At 29.8% G+C, this 19,349-nt stretch overlaps 5 protein-coding genes across 6 annotated transcripts in view; 4 read left to right on the plus strand and 1 right to left on the minus strand.

Moving 5' to 3' along the window:
• Positions 1-2,531: 2,531 nt before the first annotated feature.
• On the plus strand, positions 2,532-6,340 carry LOC122633716 (WD repeat-containing protein 36). The gene is made up of 3 exons (XM_043822006.1): positions 2,532-4,828; positions 4,931-5,205; positions 5,301-6,340. The coding sequence occupies exons 1-3, from the start codon at positions 3,295-3,297 to the stop codon at positions 6,156-6,158; spliced, it is 2,667 nt and encodes an 888-aa protein (XP_043677941.1). The 5' UTR covers positions 2,532-3,294; the 3' UTR covers positions 6,159-6,340.
• On the minus strand, positions 6,340-8,273 carry LOC122633717 (nucleoporin NDC1). Its single transcript, XM_043822007.1, has one exon. The coding sequence runs from the start codon at positions 8,137-8,139 to the stop codon at positions 6,406-6,408; it is 1,734 nt and encodes a 577-aa protein (XP_043677942.1). The 5' UTR covers positions 8,140-8,273; the 3' UTR covers positions 6,340-6,405.
• A 29-nt stretch (positions 8,274-8,302) lies between these two features.
• Positions 8,303-9,174, plus strand: LOC122633942 (PCNA-associated factor-like). Its single transcript, XM_043822438.1, has 4 exons — positions 8,303-8,596; positions 8,767-8,829; positions 8,910-9,031; positions 9,109-9,174. The coding sequence occupies exons 1-4, from the start codon at positions 8,560-8,562 to the stop codon at positions 9,172-9,174; spliced, it is 288 nt and encodes a 95-aa protein (XP_043678373.1). The 5' UTR covers positions 8,303-8,559.
• A 490-nt stretch (positions 9,175-9,664) lies between these two features.
• LOC122633737 (cullin-associated NEDD8-dissociated protein 1) lies at positions 9,665-15,774 on the plus strand. 2 transcript variants are annotated; one of them, XM_043822053.1, is made up of 18 exons: positions 9,665-9,984; positions 10,138-10,225; positions 10,533-10,702; positions 10,788-11,001; positions 11,079-11,371; positions 11,475-11,637; positions 11,777-12,050; positions 12,173-12,682; positions 12,750-13,033; positions 13,099-13,230; positions 13,320-13,488; positions 13,551-13,839; positions 13,918-14,116; positions 14,210-14,467; positions 14,544-14,732; positions 14,821-15,064; positions 15,128-15,274; positions 15,391-15,774. In XM_043822053.1, the coding sequence occupies exons 2-18, from the start codon at positions 10,184-10,186 to the stop codon at positions 15,522-15,524; spliced, it is 3,711 nt and encodes a 1,236-aa protein (XP_043677988.1). In that variant the 5' UTR covers positions 9,665-9,984; positions 10,138-10,183; the 3' UTR covers positions 15,525-15,774. The 2 variants fall into 2 exon arrangements, with proteins under 2 accessions (XP_043677988.1, XP_043677989.1); XM_043822054.1 differs by having other exon boundaries at positions 9,665-9,979; positions 10,140-10,225.
• A 2,770-nt stretch (positions 15,775-18,544) lies between these two features.
• Positions 18,545-19,349, plus strand: part of LOC122633739 (transmembrane protein 205) — an 8,418-nt gene continuing 7,613 nt past the window's right edge. The window contains exon 1 of the mRNA XM_043822059.1: positions 18,545-19,275. Within this exon, the coding sequence (XP_043677994.1) occupies positions 18,974-19,275 (302 nt within the window). The 5' untranslated portion in view covers positions 18,545-18,973. The remainder of the gene's footprint in view (positions 19,276-19,349) is intronic.

Below are 19,349 nucleotides of genomic sequence, written 5' to 3' on the forward strand. Positions count from 1 at the left end.
ACACACGTGCAGTTTGAACGAACGATCGATCACGTTCGATCGTCGATCACATCGATCACGACGTCGATGGTATATGATTAAAAAGCTTAGAAACTCGTGTTCTCTCGCCATTTTTATTTTTACAATTTAAGACAAGGAAGAGAGAGAGAGAGAGAGAGAGAGAGAGAGAGAGAGAGAGAGAGAGAGAGAGAGAGAGAGAGAGAGAGAGAGAGAGAGAGAGAGAGAGAGAGAGAATGAGAATGAGAATGAGAAAGGGAAAAAAAGAAACGTTTGTGGAAAAAAAAGAGAACTTTTTTCCTGGTTCGTTTTGTTCTTTTTTTCTATTATTTTTTTCTTTTATTTTCTTCGTCATTTTATTATTATTTTTTTATTTCCTTTTCTATTTAATTTTTTTTTTTTTTTTTTAATTTAATTTTTCTTTATAATCACAAGAAATTCGCACAACGAATATTTCAACGTGTATTTGCCATAAACGAAAAAAGAAAGTTTAGTGTTAGGCGTATAGTTATAAGAGAGTTTATATATATATACATATATATATACATCAATTAAAAAAAAAAAAAAGAAAGAAAGAAAAAGGAGAATATAATAAAAGGAAAAGAAAGAAGATAAAAAGAATTATGAGAAAAAAAATTACCATGCTAACTGACGCGCGCGAGAATATAATGATGTGTACATAATTTCCTTTTTTTTTTTTTTAACACTCACACACACGCACGTAGACAGATACACACACACACACACAAATTCGCGATTTTTTAAATAATTCTTTTATGGTAAAGGAACAAACACAACACAAATTTTGCCGAACTTATCAAAATCGCTCTTTTTTCTTATTGTTTCTCTCGATTTTTTAATTATTTTTATTGATATTGTTATTATTATTATTATTATTATTATTATTATTATTATTATTATTATTATTATTATTATTATCATTGTTTCGAAAGAAAAAAAAATCTTTCTCGCGACAAAGTAAATCCTATTGTTACCAATCTCGTCGTTTTAAATGTTCTAATATCATGGATATTAAATTTTCTTTATCGATAAACGTCGCAAATGCTTACAATCAATGTCTTATTTAATTACACACATATAACGAGATGTTTAGCAGAAAATGCGATTGCAATTGCAATGTGTATTTTTCTTTTCTTTTTTCTTTTTTGTATAAAAATTAATAGTTATTTATGTTAATTGTAGTAAATAATAATGATCTTTTTTACGAAAGAAAGAAAAGGGAAAATACGAAGAAAAAGAACAAAAAGAGAGAAAAAAGCGATTTTTTTTTTTTTCTTTTTTATCGAGAATTAAAGAAAAATAGAAAAAAAATACGTACATACATACATACATACATACATACATACATACATACATACATACATACATATATCGTCCAGTCTTTTATATTTTACTTATGATGTTCCGAAGTTTACGTGGTGTGTTCAAAATGGTGGCCTTAGCATTAATGCAATAACTTAAAAAGTCTCATAATAAATGATTTGTATCAATTTTCTATTTCTTGCAATGTAATATCGAAGCACATTAATGCTATTACATCAATACGTTAATCTCTCATAATCCTCTGAATTCATCGTCGTATCTCGATCGTATATGCTAAATTGCAATTTTTTTTTTTCATTTACTCGATAAAAGTAGAGGAATCATTAATGGAGCGTGTTAGTCTTTTGAAAAAAACAAACTGGCTATCCCACAATTTTCCTTCATTTCCGATTCTGTTCTTGTCGAAGAAATTATTTATCTATCTGTTGTTCTTTATATTATTATATGAGATCACGAAACTGGACACCTTTCGTATTGAAAACACATATGTTATTGGATATATTTAATGGTATATCTTCTCTAAATGACATGGTAAAATTTGACGAAGAAATTTAGCAGACTTATGTCCTGCGAATGTTCCTCGTATATAATATTATAGTACGATAATACGACTCTGTTATATACACGTTAGAAGAGGAGATACGTTTAAGAATATTAGGAAATATTCATTGAAATATCTTGAGGTCAGACGAGTAACATTATTGTAAGCGGTTGAATTTGTCATTTTATCCTCTATTAAAATATAGGGAAAAAGATATTTGTATATATAGTTCCATTTAAAAAAAAAAAAAAAGGAAAGAAAAAAACAGACGGACATAAGATTTGGCGATCTTAAAATTTCGTAAAAAGGAAAAGGAAACAGGAAAAAATGATTTTGAGAAAAAAATTTTTTTTCTATCGTTACATATACCCCTTAGAATAGTATATATTTTTCCTACGAAGTTTTTTCATACGATTATGAATAACGAAGATATTTAGGTATTCTTAAATAGTAGCATAATATAATATTGAATATAATTGTTCTTTGTAATTATAATAATGAAATAATTGTTACGCAAGTGCAAGTTGTTTATACAATTGAGTATATTTCAAGCGCTTGTTGCAAAGCAATTTTTACACGCTTTTAATTTCAATCATAAAGGATATATATATATATATATATATATATATATATATATATATATATTTACAATTATCTTTCGAAAAGCAAGCATATTTTACATTTTATATATCACTCGATTTTTAAAAATTTCACATCAAAGTAACGAAGCGCAATTTTGATTATAATAATTTTTACGAAACATCATTTTCAATCGAATTAGGAGAATTTGTAAATCTTGTTCCTCGGCTTCAAGCTCGTCACATATTTTGTGAATAAACGAATGATCGTATATTGATACATATTGAGTATCTGAAATATTAATATTTGTATTACATATAAGAAATGTATAGTTCGCGATTGAATCTAAGGATATTTAATTATTGAATTAATATGTTTATAATAAGAGTCAATTTTTACAAAAATACTTTTCTTATAATAATAGCATGCATGGTATTCCAAGATTTTCCAGCTAAACTTCCTTAATATATTTTCTAAATAGAAATAAAAATGTCATTTGAATCTAGGTTATTTAAAGCTTTATTAAAAAGTTATAAGGAGAAAAGTTATAACAATGAAAAAAAAATAATTATATTCTTTCCCCCAACTAATATGATAAAAGATAAAAATAAGTTTACGATCATTGTAATCGATCACTGTCGTCGATCCATTTCAAAATGTGTCGATTGAGTGGGATCATGTGACGTCATCGTTCGGATATGTTTCGTAAAAGATCCGCGACATGGCGCTAGTGTCGATCATATACAAAGATGGCTGCTCCCACGAGGCATCATTTCAAACGTGCTCGTGCATGCTGATGTATCTCGACCGGTGTAAATATTAAGGTTAGAAAAATGGTACAAAGTAAAATATTTATACGAAATCGTGCGTTAGGTTACGTTAGTAATCATATACCCGTAGTAATTAGATATATTCAAAGAAGAAAGGAAAATCTTTTGGTTACTTGCGTTGGAAAAGAATTTCATACTTATGGATGTGCACACTTTACTCTTCTCAGTGTATCTGGAACTCATCCTGACAATATATCTTGTTTATCTGCGGATACTTATCACATTTACACCGCTGCAGAAAATATTATATATGCATGGAGAAGAGGTACGGAATTAAAACATACTTACAAAGGACACGAATGTTCTGTACATATTATATTACCCTTCGGACCACATTTACTTTCTGTCGATGAAAGTAGTACTGTTAAAGTTTGGGATATAAAAACAGAGGAATCAATTTTAGAATTAAACTTTTCTAATGAAATCTTTCAAATAACGACGTTGATACATCCCATTACTTATATGAACAAAGTTTTGTTTGGTAGCCAACAGGGATGTTTACAATTGTGGAATTTAAAAACGACGAAGATGATTTATACTTTTAAGGGATGGAATACGACTATCACCGCTTTAGAGCAAGCACCTGCAATAGATGTTGTAGCTATAGGTCTATCTGATGGAAGGATTATGTTACATAACCTTAAATTTGATGAAACTATCTTTGAATTGATCCAAGATTGGGGTGCCGTAATATCAATTACATTTCGTACCGATGAATATCCTATTATGGCTACAGGAAGTTTAAGCGGACACATTGTATTTTGGAATCTGGAGCAAAGAAAGGTCGAAAGCCAGTTAAACAAAGCTCACTTTGGTTCTGTAACCGGTTTAAAATATCTGCCAAACGAACCATTAATGGTTTCATCCTCGCCTGATAATTCTTTAAAATTATGGATTTTTGACTTGGCTGATGGTGCTGGAAGATTATTGAAAATAAGAGAGGGACATTCTGAGCCACCAACGATCATTCGTTTTTATGGCAACAATAGTGATAATATATTAACTGCAGGAGGTGATTCTTCTCTTAGAATATTTTCTACTATTACTGAAACATTTAATAAAAGTCTAGGAAGAGCTTCCTTTAATAGAAAAGCCTCAAAGAAAAAAGGTAGATCTGTAGAAGATCCAATGATAATGCCTCCGATAATAAATCTGGCTGCCGAAGAAACTAGAGAAAAGGAATGGAGCAATATAGTAGCTTCTCATGCGGGTTTAGGCACAGTTACTACATGGTCTTATAATTTATTAAAGATGGATGATCATAAATTATTACCAGAAAGATTTAAACAAAATCATAATGCTGCAGCAACTTGCTTATGCCTTACCAAATGTGGAAATTTTGTTGTTATTGGATATAATACCGGTCATGTAGATCGATTTAATGTACAGTCAGGTATTCATAGAGCCAGTTATGGCAATGAGGGTGAAGCACATAAAGGTTCAGTAAGAGGTGTAGTAGTAGATGCTTTAAATCAAACTGTTATTACCGCTGGGAGGGATTGCTTAATAAAATTTTGGGATTTTAAACCTAAAGATGGTAAGTAAATCTTAATAGAATTATTTTTTGTCAAATATTTTTCTTTCATTTCGTTTTCTTTTTTTTTTTTTTCTAAATTAAATATTATATTTAAAATTAAAGATACAGGCCCAAGGACTATCATAACTCTACCTGAATCAATAGAATGGCTACGGTACCATAATGAAAGTACTTTCATAGCAGTTGCATTGGAAGATTTCACAGTGATTTTAATTGATCTAGATACTAAAAAAGTAATAAGACATTTTCATGGACATAAAGGACCATTGACGGATGCATCGTTTAGTCCTAACGCAAGATGGTTAATCACATCTTCTATGGATTGTACAATAAGGACTTGGGATATCTTATCTTCTCATTTAATAGATGTATTTCAAGTAAGTTTCTATGATGCTATCGAACGTGTGATTATTTTGATTAAATATACTTTATTTATACATAAATATATTTTTAAACTATGTAATACATTTAGGTTCCAGATGCATGCATATCTCTACATTTCTCTTCTACCGGAGAATTTCTTGCCACAGCCCACATGTGTAATTTGGGAATATATTTGTGGTCAAATCGTACAATTTATTCTCATGTATCTCTAAAAGCTATGAAGGAAGAAGATGTCATACCTATGATTAATCTTCCTAGTTCTATAGTGGAAGTTAATCAACAAGATAAGGAAGACATTATTGAAGATGAACCAGAATATATTTCTCCTGAACAGCTTAGCAAAGATTTAATTACAATATCCGCGTTGGCACAATCTAGATGGCTAAACTTACTTAACATAGACATAGTTAAAAAAAGAAATAAACCTAAGGAGCCACCTAAAGCTCCAGAAAAGGCACCATTCTTTTTACCAACTATTCCTTCGTTAGATATTAAATTTGATTTTTCAGATGTAAAAGATTCTATAGATACTCAAAGATTACGAACTCATAAAGATTTTCAAAATTTAACGATATTTGGCAAATTATTGCATTCTACTACATCAAGCGAAAATTTCTTAGAAGTTATTAATAAATTAAAATCTATGAGTCCAAGTTCCGTCGACTTCGAAATTCAATCTCTTTCCGCGGAAGAAAATAGTGCAAAATTATTGTTACTTCAATTTATGAAAGTCTTGTGTTATATGATGGAACGTAAAATCGACTTCGAATTGACGCAAGCCTATCTAGCAGTATTTTTAAAATGGCATGGTCAAGCAATATCTGAAACTGAAGAGTTGAGGAATAATTTAAAAGAAATGGAAGATTTACAATTGAAAAACTGGATCATACTTAGAGAAAAATTATTCTATAATCTTAGTGTTGTACAGTCTCTTAAAAAAATGTAATATAAATAAAATATAAGAAATTTGTAATTTTTTTTTTTTTTTTTGTACATATCATTTAATTTTTTATGTTATTTCTTTATTAAATTGTTTGATAAAAATAAACAAAAAAAGTCCTTTGTTAAGTGCACATATAATCATCATAAGTAATCATTGAAAATGTAACACGATGTAAATACAAATATATCATGATATTTGTTCTTTTTTTATTATAGCTTTATAAGGAAACAAAATCATAGAAATGTATATATTATTCTTTGTAATTAAGAAAAGGTTGTAAATGTTCTATCATTGAAGAGTCAAGTTTCAAATCATTAATGTAATCTTCGAATCCTGTTGTAATTCTGTACAAACTTCGTTTACTCGCATTTCGTAAGGAATTAAACATCTGTTTGATACATTTATCACTATTCTGAGGTTTTTTAATTAATATATTAGATTTATGTAATTTGTCTAAAGTAAGTTTTAATGTTAATAGTGCTTGAAATATATCTGGTAGATCTTTTTGTACAATACCATAAGAGTCTTCTTTCAAAGATACAATTGCCAAAGATGAGATAGCTTCTGCTGCCCATATTACAGCTTGTGCTTTAAATAAAGCATATTCAATCTTGAGATCATCTTGTTCGCCAAAGACGTAATAAATAAGTGGTTTCGAAAGAAAATAAGAGATCAGCAAGTCCCATTTGTTTTTGATATATTTATACGTTAAAAATTTAATTTCAGGAGATTTGGAGACATAGCTTTCATTCACAGATGGTATTGTCTCTGTTACCAATTTACGCATGTGATAGGTGTATTCGCTTTTAAACGCAGACAAATTTGATGACATTGAAGTTGTCAGGGTCGAAGCAGATGATGCAAACTGTTGTTCTTTGGCTTTTAAAGTGATTGCATTAAGCTCATCAGAAAATTTGTTTATAAAGTTCAAGGATTTTTCAATAATACAATTCCAATTATAAGGATGACCACCAGGTTGACTCAATGTAAATAATATTCTTCTTCTCGTTTCTTGTTTTTCAGCCAAAGTAACAAGATCCAAGTATCCCAAATGTTGTAACATTGGTATATTATCCATGGATAAAACATCGGTTAATGTTATCGTTGAGATATGACTATCAAAGACATTATTCGGCTGAATTTCTAAAGGTGTCCATTCTGTTAGAAATACTTCTAATAACAAAATTGTAGTGTTACTTGTAAATATCAAAGTAGATTGATATAGCCATAAATACATTGCTAGAGATACATTTAGCAATCCTGGAAAGTTATCTAATGGCTTTGTTTCTATTTGTGCGGATGTGATGGACAGTACGAAGTCACGTATATAGGATCCCAGTAAATAATATCCGATTATAAAATAAATAACAGGCCATAATGAAATGGACGTTATTTTGGATAGCATGGAATAAATTCCTTTTCTAAATTTGGAGAATTTAGTCAGTGGTATTATAGAAAATTGGAAATATCGTTGATTAGATAAACTTGTAGTCAGGAAGAAGTAGAATCCAGTCCACATTCCACCAAGTAGTAAAAAATAATGTTCTTCTATTAGGCATGATCCGTACAGTGTATCACAATTATCAATCAATAAATTATGATTACCTTTCTTCAATGACAAGTGTAACCATACTAAATTACAGCCCATTAAGATACAAAGCATTCCTCTTAATAAGTTTTGGCCGGTGAAAATATGTTGAAGTTTTAAGAATCTGTTCTTTAAATACGGCTGTCGATGTAAATAATTATTGCAATAAATAATTCCTTGTAGAAATGACACAAATACAAAGAAATGTATTCGCAATTTTAAGGAAATTATAGTTTCCCATGTATTCTGTAGCCATAATTTAACATTTGTGTTTGTATTTGTAATTAAAATTAAAAAACTCAAAAGAAAGATTTGTAATATGATGTTCAATGTAATAGCTATGAACATTCGCCCTATCAATAATCCTGGGTAATTCTTTCTATTACGTTCTGACATTCTCTGAGTTCACTAATTTGACTTCTTTTTAATAAACACTTTTATTTTTATCTGATAAACATGCTCTTAAACGTGACGACGTTTTACTCTTGAAACCGGTATAACACACCATATATATGTTATAACCGACCAATGATCGTATGGATGTAAGAAAGGCGCCATGACAGTTGTCATTTGCGCGGGAAATGTACTACCATTATATCCATTTTTCTGTTACTAGAAATTTTCAAAAATCTAACTTCTCCAAACAGTTCAGAATTTTGTGCACTTCTAACGTTACCTTTAAGGTTGGCACCACTGTATTCGTATAATTTCAAATATTCTATTGTTCGATTCTGCAGCGTACGCAAAGCTTCTTTCGATTTAAACAAAGAACGGTCGAAGAAAGTTTTTACCAAATTTAAATATATTATTTTAAATATGGTTCGAACAAAAGCAGATCGTATACCTACAAAAGGTAAAAATTTTTTTCCATAATAAATAATGACAAATAGTAATCCTTTTTATTTATTTAACTTTATTGCATTGCTTGGCTTATACTACAAAGTAATAAACGTTTTTAATTATTAATCAAGAAATTATGCTAACGTGATCATATTATTTCATTTGTTTATTTTATATTTTAAGCTATGGGAGCTAAAGCACCTCATAAAATTGCGAGTACATCAGGAACAAAAAAATCGAATAGAGGTAACAAATAATTGTCGAGCATTTGAATTTGATATTCTTTGAAAAATATTATTTCTATTATAATATTATTTTATTATTAGGAAAAAGTTATTCTGGTGGAAATCCTTATCATCCAAGAGAAACTCCAGAATGGCAAAAACCAATTACAAATTTTATGAATCAAAACGTAACTAAAGAAAATGATGTTTCATCCTCATCCAAAGTAAATATAAAATAAATATATATATACATATATACAGATATAGATATTTTTAATATAAATGATAATTATTTTTACAGAATACTGAGAATGAGGAAAATAATACAAATGATACTTCCATTAAGATTGATAATGATGAAAATTAAAGAATTTGAGTACAGTTTTTAAATAATACGAAAAGAATTTTATTACAATTCGTTTGTCTATTTCAGATTCAATAAAAATATTCCGAGTCGTCAACAAAAAATTAGGATTTAAACAATGGAAAAAAAAGGAAAATAACTGATTAATTTAATTTTATAATAAGTATATTTTACCTTAATAATACTCAAAATGTGTGTGTAAACTTTTAATTTGTGTGATTAAATATTAATGTTTGTATAATCATGAACAATTTTTGATGCTTTAATAAAAATACTCTGTCAACATTTTATTTATATATTTATTTATTTATTTTCTTTTTATTATCTACGTTACATCTTTATCAGATATTCGATTATTCGTTTTATGAAGATGAAAATCTAGGATGTTGACAAATAATACTAGTGGACTTTCTGTGTTAGAAGTTTTATTCATAGACAAACGAGCTATACGATATAAAGGAGGACACATTTTCCCCAGTATTTTACCAATAATGATACTCGTAAGCTGGGGGAATGCAGTTTTCACGTAGATATCATGCACGTCTAAATGTGTATAAGTGACCAAAAATTAAAAGCAACACCATTCAATTCAATTTCAATTCTCAACGTGTAGTCTCGTATAGATTGTTAATACATTTGAAATAAGTTTAGGAACACAAGAGAAATATATAAGAAAAATTTTATTACCGTATTCACAGAGTTAATTCGCAGCACTTGAGATGATGGTACTGTCTCTGTAGTTTGATACAAAATTAATCTCTCCAAAAGTGGATGTAATATCTCGGATAAACAAAGAAAAAAAAAAAAAGTAAAGTAAAAAAAAAAAATTTATTATCGTGTCGACGTAAACGTAATATATATTTATATATATGTGTGTATATATCATATATATATATATATATATATACACATATACACACATATATACATACATCATTTTCTTTTCTTTTCGTTTCATTTTAAAAGAAATCACAACGACAATTCAACCGGCTGTGAAGACAATTTTGCAATCATGGCCAGCGTATCTTATCAAATAGCAAATTTATTGGAAAAGGTAAATGTACATTTATTTAAATAAATTTAACATTAAAAATTTGATTTCTTTGCAAATTGTTCTTGAAAAATTGTGTTTATTGTTGACTTCGTTCACAAGTTAACCTCACTTTTTTTTTAGCACTTTCCAAACGAATCCTATTGATTTAAATGAGATTAGATTTATTTTCATTCACTAATCCTATCGGATTATATTTTTTTTTATTAAAATATTTTGTATATTATTTGGTTTATAAAAATCTTGTTATTTTTATTTTAATGTATTGTTAATTCTTTTTTATTGTCGTTAATTCATAAATATTTTATAGATGACGTCCAGTGATAAAGATTTTAGATTTATGGCAACAAATGATTTGATGAGCGAATTACAAAAGGATAGTATCAAATTGGATGATGATTCTGAACGTAAGGTCGTAAAGATGTTACTTAAATTATTAGAAGACAAAAATGGAGAAGTACAGAATCTTGCTGTGAAATGGTATATTATTATATTAATAACTTTTCTATTTTTTCATGATATATTTGTATGAATCGTGGTATTACAAAAGTATTAAAAATTTTAGTTTAGGTCCACTAGTCAATAAAGTAAAAGAATACCAAGTAGAAATTATTGTGGATGCTTTATGTAGTAATATGGTATCTGATAAAGAACAACTAAGGGATATTTCCAGTATTGGATTGAAGACTGTTATTTCTGAACTTCCGTTAGGATCCAGTGCACTTGTTGCTAATGTATGTAAGCGCATTACAGGAAGATTAAGTAGTGCTATTGAGAAAGTATGTATTATTTCATATTTATCATATTTAAAAAAAAAAAAAAATACATTTATACTATACCCCAAGTTTTACTTTAGCAAGAAGATGTGTCTGTTCAACTGGAGGCTCTTGATATTGTTGCTGATTTGCTTTCCCGATTTGGAGCTTTACTAGTGACATTTCACTCAACCATTTTAACTGCATTACTACCACAACTTTCTTCCCAACGTCAAGCAGTTCGTAAACGTACCATAGTAGCATTGAGTCATCTCTTAACATCAAGCAATAATTATTTATACAACAAACTCTTGGACCATTTACTAGAAGGACTTTCAACACAAACGGCCAGTAATGTTATCAGGACGTATATACAGTGCATTGCATCGATTTGGTAAAAAAAAAAAAAACAAAAAAACAAAAAGCTTCTATTCATTTCTTTTTAAAAAGTAAGAAAAAATATTTTTTATGATACTTGTGAATTTTTTTTATCATAGTCGTCAAGCGGGACATAGGTTCGGTGAACAAATAGAACGAGTTATGCCATTGATAGTAGGATACAGTAACGAGGACGATGATGAACTTAGAGAATATTGTTTACAAGCTTTTGAAGCTTTTGTATATAGATGTCCTAAAGAAATAACACCACATATTAATCAGGTATTTAAGACAAGATAACAATTTTTTTTTATCATTTTTTTTTTTTAATCATTTTCTTTTATCATTTTCTTTCTTTTTTATCATTTTTTTTTTTTTTTTTTTTTTTACATTAAAAAATTTCATATTAATTTCGTTTTAGATCATAAAAATTTGTTTAGTATACATTACGTATGATCCAAACTACAATTATGATGACGATATGAACGACCTCTCTGATGGGGAAGGAGTTGTTATGGAAGTAGAAGAAGATGGAGAAGATGATGCAGAAGATGAATATTCAGATGACGATGACATGAGTTGGAAAGTACGTAGAGCAGCTGCAAAATGTTTGGAAGCGGTAGTATCTAGTAGAAGAGAACTCCTGCCTGAACTTTATAAAGTTGTATCCCCAGCATTAATTTCTAGATTCAAAGGTAAACATTTTGGAAGCAATAAACTACATATTAAAAGTCAATAAATATTTATATATTTCTTAAAAAAATAAATATTTATACATTTCTGAAAAAGCTTGAATAATATTCTTTGATGATTACAGAAAGGGAGGAAAATGTGAAGTCAGACATTTTCCATGCTTATGTTGCTTTATTAAGACAAACAAGACCGGCAACTGGTGTGCCACTTGATCCAGACGCGATGGAAGACGATGATGGTAGTCCTATATCCTTGTTGCAACAACAAGTACCTTTAATCGTCAAAGCTGTACATCGTCAGATGAAAGAAAAAAGCATAAAAACTCGACAAGATTGTTTTTCTTTGCTCAAAGAATTAGTTCTTGTATTACCTGGTGCTCTAACGAATCATATACCTGCATTAATACCAGGCATACAATATTCTTTAGGAGAAAAAAATTCTTCTTCTAACATGAAAATTGATACGCTAGCCTTTGTACATACACTTTTGGTAACTCATCAACCTGAAGCATTCCATGCTCACATGACTGTTTTGGCTCCTCCGATTATATCGGCGGTAGGAGATCCATTTTATAAAATCACGGCAGAAGCATTATTAGTGTTACAACAGCTTGTACAAGTTATTAGGCCTCATGGTAAGTAATCGTTTAGAGAATCAAAATTCTTATGACCAAGTTAATGACATTTTTTTCTTTCTACCAGGTAAACAATGTTATTACAATTTTACTCCATTGTCTGCCGACATTTATCACTGTACATTAATGAGGTTACGAACAGCAGACATAGATCAAGAAGTTAAAGAAAGAGCGATCGCTTGTATGGGACAAATTCTTGCACATTTTGGTGATACATTATCAAATGAATTGCATGTATGCCTTCCTATATTTTTGGATAGATTACATAATGAAATCACACGCCTCACGACTGTTAAGGCATTAACTTGTATAGCTGCTTCACCTTTAAGAGTGGATTTAAAACCAATTATGGTATGTGTTTTATAACTTTTTTCATAAGTTATGACAAGTTATTAAATACGTACATTTTTTTATAGGAAGAGGCAATCCCAATTCTTGGATCCTTCTTAAGAAAAAATCAGAGAGCTTTAAAATTATGTTCTTTACCACTTTTGGATACATTAGTACGCAATTACAGTTCTGCTCTACACTTTGATCTTTTAGACACGGTAATTATACATTAAGTAGATAAAAATATCCTCTTCTTATATTATTTAGTAAAAATTAATATCTCTTTTTTTTTTTTTTTTATTCCTAGGTCACAACGGAATTACCTGCTCTGTTAAATGAAACTGACTTACATATTGCACAACTAACACTTAATTTACTCACTACAATCGCGAAATTACATCCGGGTTCATTGACAAGAGTTTCAGATAATATTCTACCAGAGATATTAGTGCTAGTAAAATCACCGCTTCTTCAAGGTAAGCATTATACACATTTAATTCATTAAATCATCTTCTTATAAAGAATTGACTGTTACCAGGTGTTGCATTAAGTTCTATGCTTGAGTTTTTCCAAGCATTGGTTCAAGCCGATATACCAGGTCTTGGTTATCGTGAATTACTTTCGATGTTAGTAGCACCGGTTAATCAATCAGTGCTACATAAACAAGCTTATCATTCATTGGCTAAATGTGCTGCTGCTTTGACAATCACGTGTCAACAAGAAGCTCAAGCCGTAGTCGAACAATTTTTAAAGGATGTTCAAAATCCACAGAGCGATGCACAACACATTTTTGCATTGTTGGTTATTGGAGAGATCGGTAAACATGTGTAAGTCAGAATGAGAAGGAAATTTTTAATTACTTAAAGAAATACTCGTTCATTATGTGTTTGTACATTTTTTTATAGAGACTTAAGTGGAATCAATTCATTGAAACACATTATCTTAAACTCTTTTTCGTCTCACTCAGAAGAAGTTAAATCGGCAGCTAGCTATACTTTAGGGAACATAGCGGTTGGTAATCTTCCTGAATATTTACCATTTGTGCTAAAAGAAATAGAAGCACAACCGAAACGTCAGTATCTTCTTCTACATTCTTTAAAAGAGGTATGCTGATTACGTTTAAATATAGTAGATAATGTCTTCATCGGATGTTACTAATTAATTTTTTTTTTCTTTTTTTTTTTTTTTTTTTTTCAGATTATTGCATGTCAATCTGCAAGTCCTTCTGGTGTATCGCATTTACAAAATTTTGTACCATCCATATGGATGCTTTTATACAGACATTGTGAATGTACGGAAGAAGGAACTCGGAATGTTGTCGCAGAATGCCTTGGAAAGCTCACTTTAATCGATCCAGCTAGATTATTACCGACGTTACAAGAGTCTTTAAAATCACCTTCCGCACTTATGAGAACTACAACAGTCACAGCTGTTAAGTTCACTATCTCAGATCAGGTAAAAATGTTATTTATCATTTTTATCGTTACCGAATTGTTAAATATTCCATATAATTAAGTGTGTATTTTTAAAGCCTCAACCTATCGATTCTATGCTAAAACAATGTATGGAAAACTTTTTGGTTGCTTTGGAAGATCCTGATTTGAATGTTCGAAGGGTAGCATTAGTTGCTTTCAATTCAGCAGCACACAACAAACCTATGTTGATCAGAGATTTATTGGATTCTGTGCTGCCACATCTTTACACTGAAACCAAAATAAAGGTATAGTAAAAAAAAAAAAATATATATATATATTTTCAATCGATTAACATCGATAAACGATCATTATAATTTTCTTTTTCATGTACAGAAAGAACTAATCAGAGAAGTAGAAATGGGTCCGTTCAAACATACAGTAGATGATGGTTTGGATTTAAGGAAAGCAGCATTTGAATGCATGTACACATTATTAGACTCCTGTCTCGATCGATTAGATGTTTTCGAATTCTTAAATCATGTTGAAAATGGTCTTAGAGATCATTATGACATAAAGATGTTAACTTATTTGATGACTGCTCGGTTAGCACAGTTATGTCCAACAGCAGTTTTGCAGAGTAAGTTTTTACATGCAATTTAGAAACAATCTGAATAAAAATTCTATCATTTTTTATTTGTAGGGTTGGAAAGATTAGTGGAACCATTAAAGAGTACCTGTACTATGAAGGTTAAAGCTAATTCGGTTAAGCAAGAGTATGAAAAACAGGATGAATTGAAACGTTCTGCACTTAGAGCTGTTGCTGCGTTACTTACTATACCAGATGCGGGTATGCACAATTACAAAAAAAACAATATATATATATAAGTATGATCAGATTATCATGTCAAAACAAAGAAATAATTTATGTAATGTAATTGTATAAGACAACAATTTTGTTTTCAGACAAAAATCCATCGTTAAGTGAATTCGTATCGCAAATCAAGACGACACCAGAATTACAACCATTATTTGAAATCATTCAGAAAGACTGTACTGGCAATAACGTGAATGAAACTAACGCGATGGATCAAAGCTAAGAGAGTTTACACCATTAATTTTTATATTTCACAGATCACCTATAGCTAAGCACATGGGTGATCATACTATTCATAGTTTATTTGTATACGTTATTTTTTCATTATCGTCGCTACAATTTAAAACGATGTAGTTGTGATAAAAAAAAAAATGTATGTGATTTCATGCTCTAATGTAATAAGAATTCATGCTTAAAAAATGTATGTGAATGCATGTTCTGTATAAACATTGCAATAAATTTTCCGACATGCATTTTTTTCCGAAAACATTAATATATCGCCGTGTGTATCTCGATATGATACAAAAATATATCCAAGAGCAATTAATAATCGACTCTCGATTAAAATCTTTTTATTGCTCGACCTACTTTGTAAGTCTCTCCAAGCAAATTTATTATCAGCAACAAGGCTGTTGCTGAGCTGCACTTTCGCCTGAAACAGCATTGCTGTTTATTTTAAATTCATAATACATAGAGTGATGTTAGAATGAGTTATCAAACAACAAAGTAACATTGAATAATTATATGAGATAGCATTTTCTAATGAAAATAATAATTATATACGATAATGAGAGAGAGAGAGAGAGAATTCAATTAATGAGCTATTGATAACTATGAAACTTGCTTCAAAGTTTTCATTTATATTTTTTGTTTAATAATGTAATCAATACAATTGTTTCTATTTGTTTACTCAAGTAAATTTTTCTTAATTAATATGTAAAAGAGATCGTGAAAACAAAAAATGCGAATAAATGAAAACGTCGACAACGTATTCGTAACTATTCGTCGATTTCCTGACTTTTGTCACGCAACTTTTTCTATGGTCTATGTTTCGAAATTTGTTACGCACCCTACATACCTGACATCAGTCACGCACCCTATTTTCTCTAATCTTTTCTACATTCGTCCTATATAAATACATTTATAATATATATATATATATATATATATATATATAAAACTCGTATCTGACATATCACTTATATACATACATAAAACTAAAGATTAGTGAAAAAACAGATAGTGTTCAAAATTATCACAGAAATTGTTAATAGAATTAAAATACGATTAGAGAGAAATGATAAGCATGACATAAGAAAATAAATGTGATAAATAATTGCGATTAGTTTCTGAAAAAAAAAGGACAATAATATAAATAGAATGAAACTAAAATGTGATTAGAAATCATGTGATAAAGAGTTTCGGGTAGTTTCGTGAATCATCATACACGAGTTAGATATTAATCATTAATATTATTACGAAAGTAGTTGTGTAGTTCTCTCGTAAGAACAAGATTAAGAGAAATGCTCGGCTACATTCCACGAAGCGTCAAGGAATGTAACTTCTTTCATTGCAAAGGATCACGTAGATAGCCTTTACACTTGTAAGACGACCGCTTTTAACTCGAGACACACAACATATTTGGACAGTACATGTATTTCATTATATATATATATACATACATACATATATATATGTGTATATATATATATATATATAAATTGACATGTATTTCTGTATATACTATGGACGTATAAGTATAGGTCCTGTATATATACGAGGCATCGGATATCGAGCCGATGATGATGCAGTACTTACACATTTTCGTACAATTGTGTGCACATGCTGTTCCAAGAAGAGGACTATGTATTTCGCCTAAGTCTTTTTTTTCATCTCTCTCTGTCTTTTTTCTATTTGTTTTCTTATGAAACGTTATTTCTCCCATATAATTTTTTCTATCAGAAGTTTATCGACCACAGAATTTTTTCTTTTACTTTTATTAATCGAAATACAATAAGTTTGAGATGATTTTCTTTGGAGAAAAAAAGAAAAAGCAAAAAAGAAACATTTTTCTAACACATATATTCTAACATGTATATTTATTAAAATTTGCAATAAATTTTTGCTGTAATGTAACAATTATGCATGTACATGTATGTATATGTATATATATATAAATGAATCGTAATTTTTTTTTAACGATTAGATTGATTCACATAGTAGAACCCTGTCGGTAAAGAAATTTACGAAAACGTAAATGAGTTTACAAATATTTTTCTTATGAGATATTTCATTAAAAAAAAGAAAAAGAATTTATTTTTTCAATAACAATTAAATTATTCACATGGTTAGAACACCGTCGATAAAGAAACTTACGAAAATTAAAAAAAGATTCGTCAATAATTTCCTTAGAAAAACATACATATTCCATTTGTATTCTTTTTTTTTTTTTTTTTTTACTATTTGGTAGAACGTGCTTCGCGAGTGAAACAAACGTATATGGAATATCTTCCCTTTTAATTTTTTTTCTCTTTTGAATGCATTAATAAATCCCCGCTGGCAGGACAGGATCGTATCTTTCGAAGGAGAGAAACCGGTCGGTTAAAAGTTCCCGCCAAAACTGGCACCCTAAAAAAGTCAATTATAAAATGAGACAAAATATAACCTAACGTACGTATAATGAGGTTAATCGTAACAGTAGTAACGATGTATCGTCTAACGTTGTCTCGGTTAATAAACTAGAGTAAAATTAGAAGAGACACTCGGAAAGGTACGTTAACTCCTACTCGTGCTAAATATGTTCGCCGGATATGTGCAGATACACACACATATATATATATACATACATATACATATGTAGATACATACATAGTTACAAACATATATATGAAAAATCGTTCGAATTCGTGATAAAGTATAGATAATATGCGAATGACCACCACGCTGAAATTATGTGCATTTATATAAATAAAAACATTTCCAGAATGAAAAACGAAAGAAAAAGAAAAAGAAAAAAAGAACGGAAAGGAAGTAAAAAATAAACGATTTGTCGATTTATCTGTTGAATATTGCATTTGAAAAAGATAACGTTATGTGGATTTGTTTTTATACGATCAAGATGAATCAAGATTTCGTAAGTAAAAATGTACGGAAAGAGAAGAAAAAAAAGAAAAGAAGAAAGAAAAGAAAAAGAAAAGCATGGAAATTACCTAAGTCATCCCTCGCGTGTGAAAAGGAAAGAGTAGACTGAGAAGACGGTTGATGGACGGTTCATCGAACGGCGGCTCATCCCTTTCGATTCATTCGAGCGTTCTGATTGGTTCTACGAATTGTGCGAGGTGGTGGGGAGAGATAAAAAGTGGAGCGCGAGTGGCAGAGCAGCGCACTCTGCAGCGGTAAACCGGGATGAGAGGAGAGATTATTCGGTAGATTCGGTATATCGACGAAAGAACGATAGACAACATATGCGTGCTTTGATATATTTTTCGAGAAGTGTTTGTCATTGATCAAACGTTATTAAATACAATAATTATACGTTCGAAAATTTTCACATCGTGTAACGTCCTCGTCCTCGTCCTCGTCATCGTCATCGTCGTCGTCGTCCTCGTCGTCGTCGTCGTTTACGAAAGAAGAAAGAAAAAGAAAAAGAAAAAGAAAAAGAAAAAAAGAAAAATGTGCGTCCGTACATTGGCCGGTAACGAAACAATCAATCCAATGGAAATTCGACAAGAAGAAAATAATACTCAACGACAAAATAACAATAAACTTCAAAAGGCTAAAGAAAAATATATGAAGATTCATGATGAGATGATTGCTAGAGAACTTCAAGTTATTCAAGAACGTCGTAGAGTCGATCAATTTTTTGCATCTGATTTAGCTGACGATATCCTTACTGCTAGTACCATCAAATACAGCGTATTCATAAATGTCCTGTCCAGATATTACGAGGCTGTACAAAGAAGTCAAATTTTTAAGTAAGTATTATTGTATATGTGCGTTCTTGCGTTATATCGATTATTATTATTATTATTATTATTATTGTTGTTGT

This window comes from Vespula pensylvanica, chromosome 13 (assembly GCF_014466175.1).
Source record: "Vespula pensylvanica isolate Volc-1 chromosome 13, ASM1446617v1, whole genome shotgun sequence".
NCBI classification, from domain to species: Eukaryota; Metazoa; Arthropoda; class Insecta; order Hymenoptera; family Vespidae; genus Vespula; species Vespula pensylvanica.

Coding starts and splice junctions, on each gene's coding strand:
- LOC122633716 (XM_043822006.1), top strand. CDS start 3,295: ATGGTACAAAGTAAAATATTTATACGAAATCGTGCGTTAGGTTACGTT. Junction 4,829..4,930: donor GGATTTTAAACCTAAAGATG/GTAAGTAAATCT, acceptor TTAAAATTAAAG/ATACAGGCCCAAGGACTATC. Junction 5,206..5,300: donor ATTTAATAGATGTATTTCAA/GTAAGTTTCTAT, acceptor TAATACATTTAG/GTTCCAGATGCATGCATATC.
- LOC122633717 (XM_043822007.1), bottom strand. CDS start 8,139: ATGTCAGAACGTAATAGAAAGAATTACCCAGGATTATTGATAGGGCGA.
- LOC122633942 (XM_043822438.1), top strand. CDS start 8,560: ATGGTTCGAACAAAAGCAGATCGTATACCTACAAAAG. Junction 8,597..8,766: donor AGATCGTATACCTACAAAAG/GTAAAAATTTTT, acceptor TTATATTTTAAG/CTATGGGAGCTAAAGCACCT. Junction 8,830..8,909: donor AACAAAAAAATCGAATAGAG/GTAACAAATAAT, acceptor TTTTATTATTAG/GAAAAAGTTATTCTGGTGGA.
- LOC122633737 (XM_043822053.1), top strand. CDS start 10,184: ATGGCCAGCGTATCTTATCAAATAGCAAATTTATTGGAAAAG. Junction 13,489..13,550: donor AAAATCACCGCTTCTTCAAG/GTAAGCATTATA, acceptor GACTGTTACCAG/GTGTTGCATTAAGTTCTATG. Junction 14,117..14,209: donor TTCTACATTCTTTAAAAGAG/GTATGCTGATTA, acceptor TTTTTTTTTCAG/ATTATTGCATGTCAATCTGC.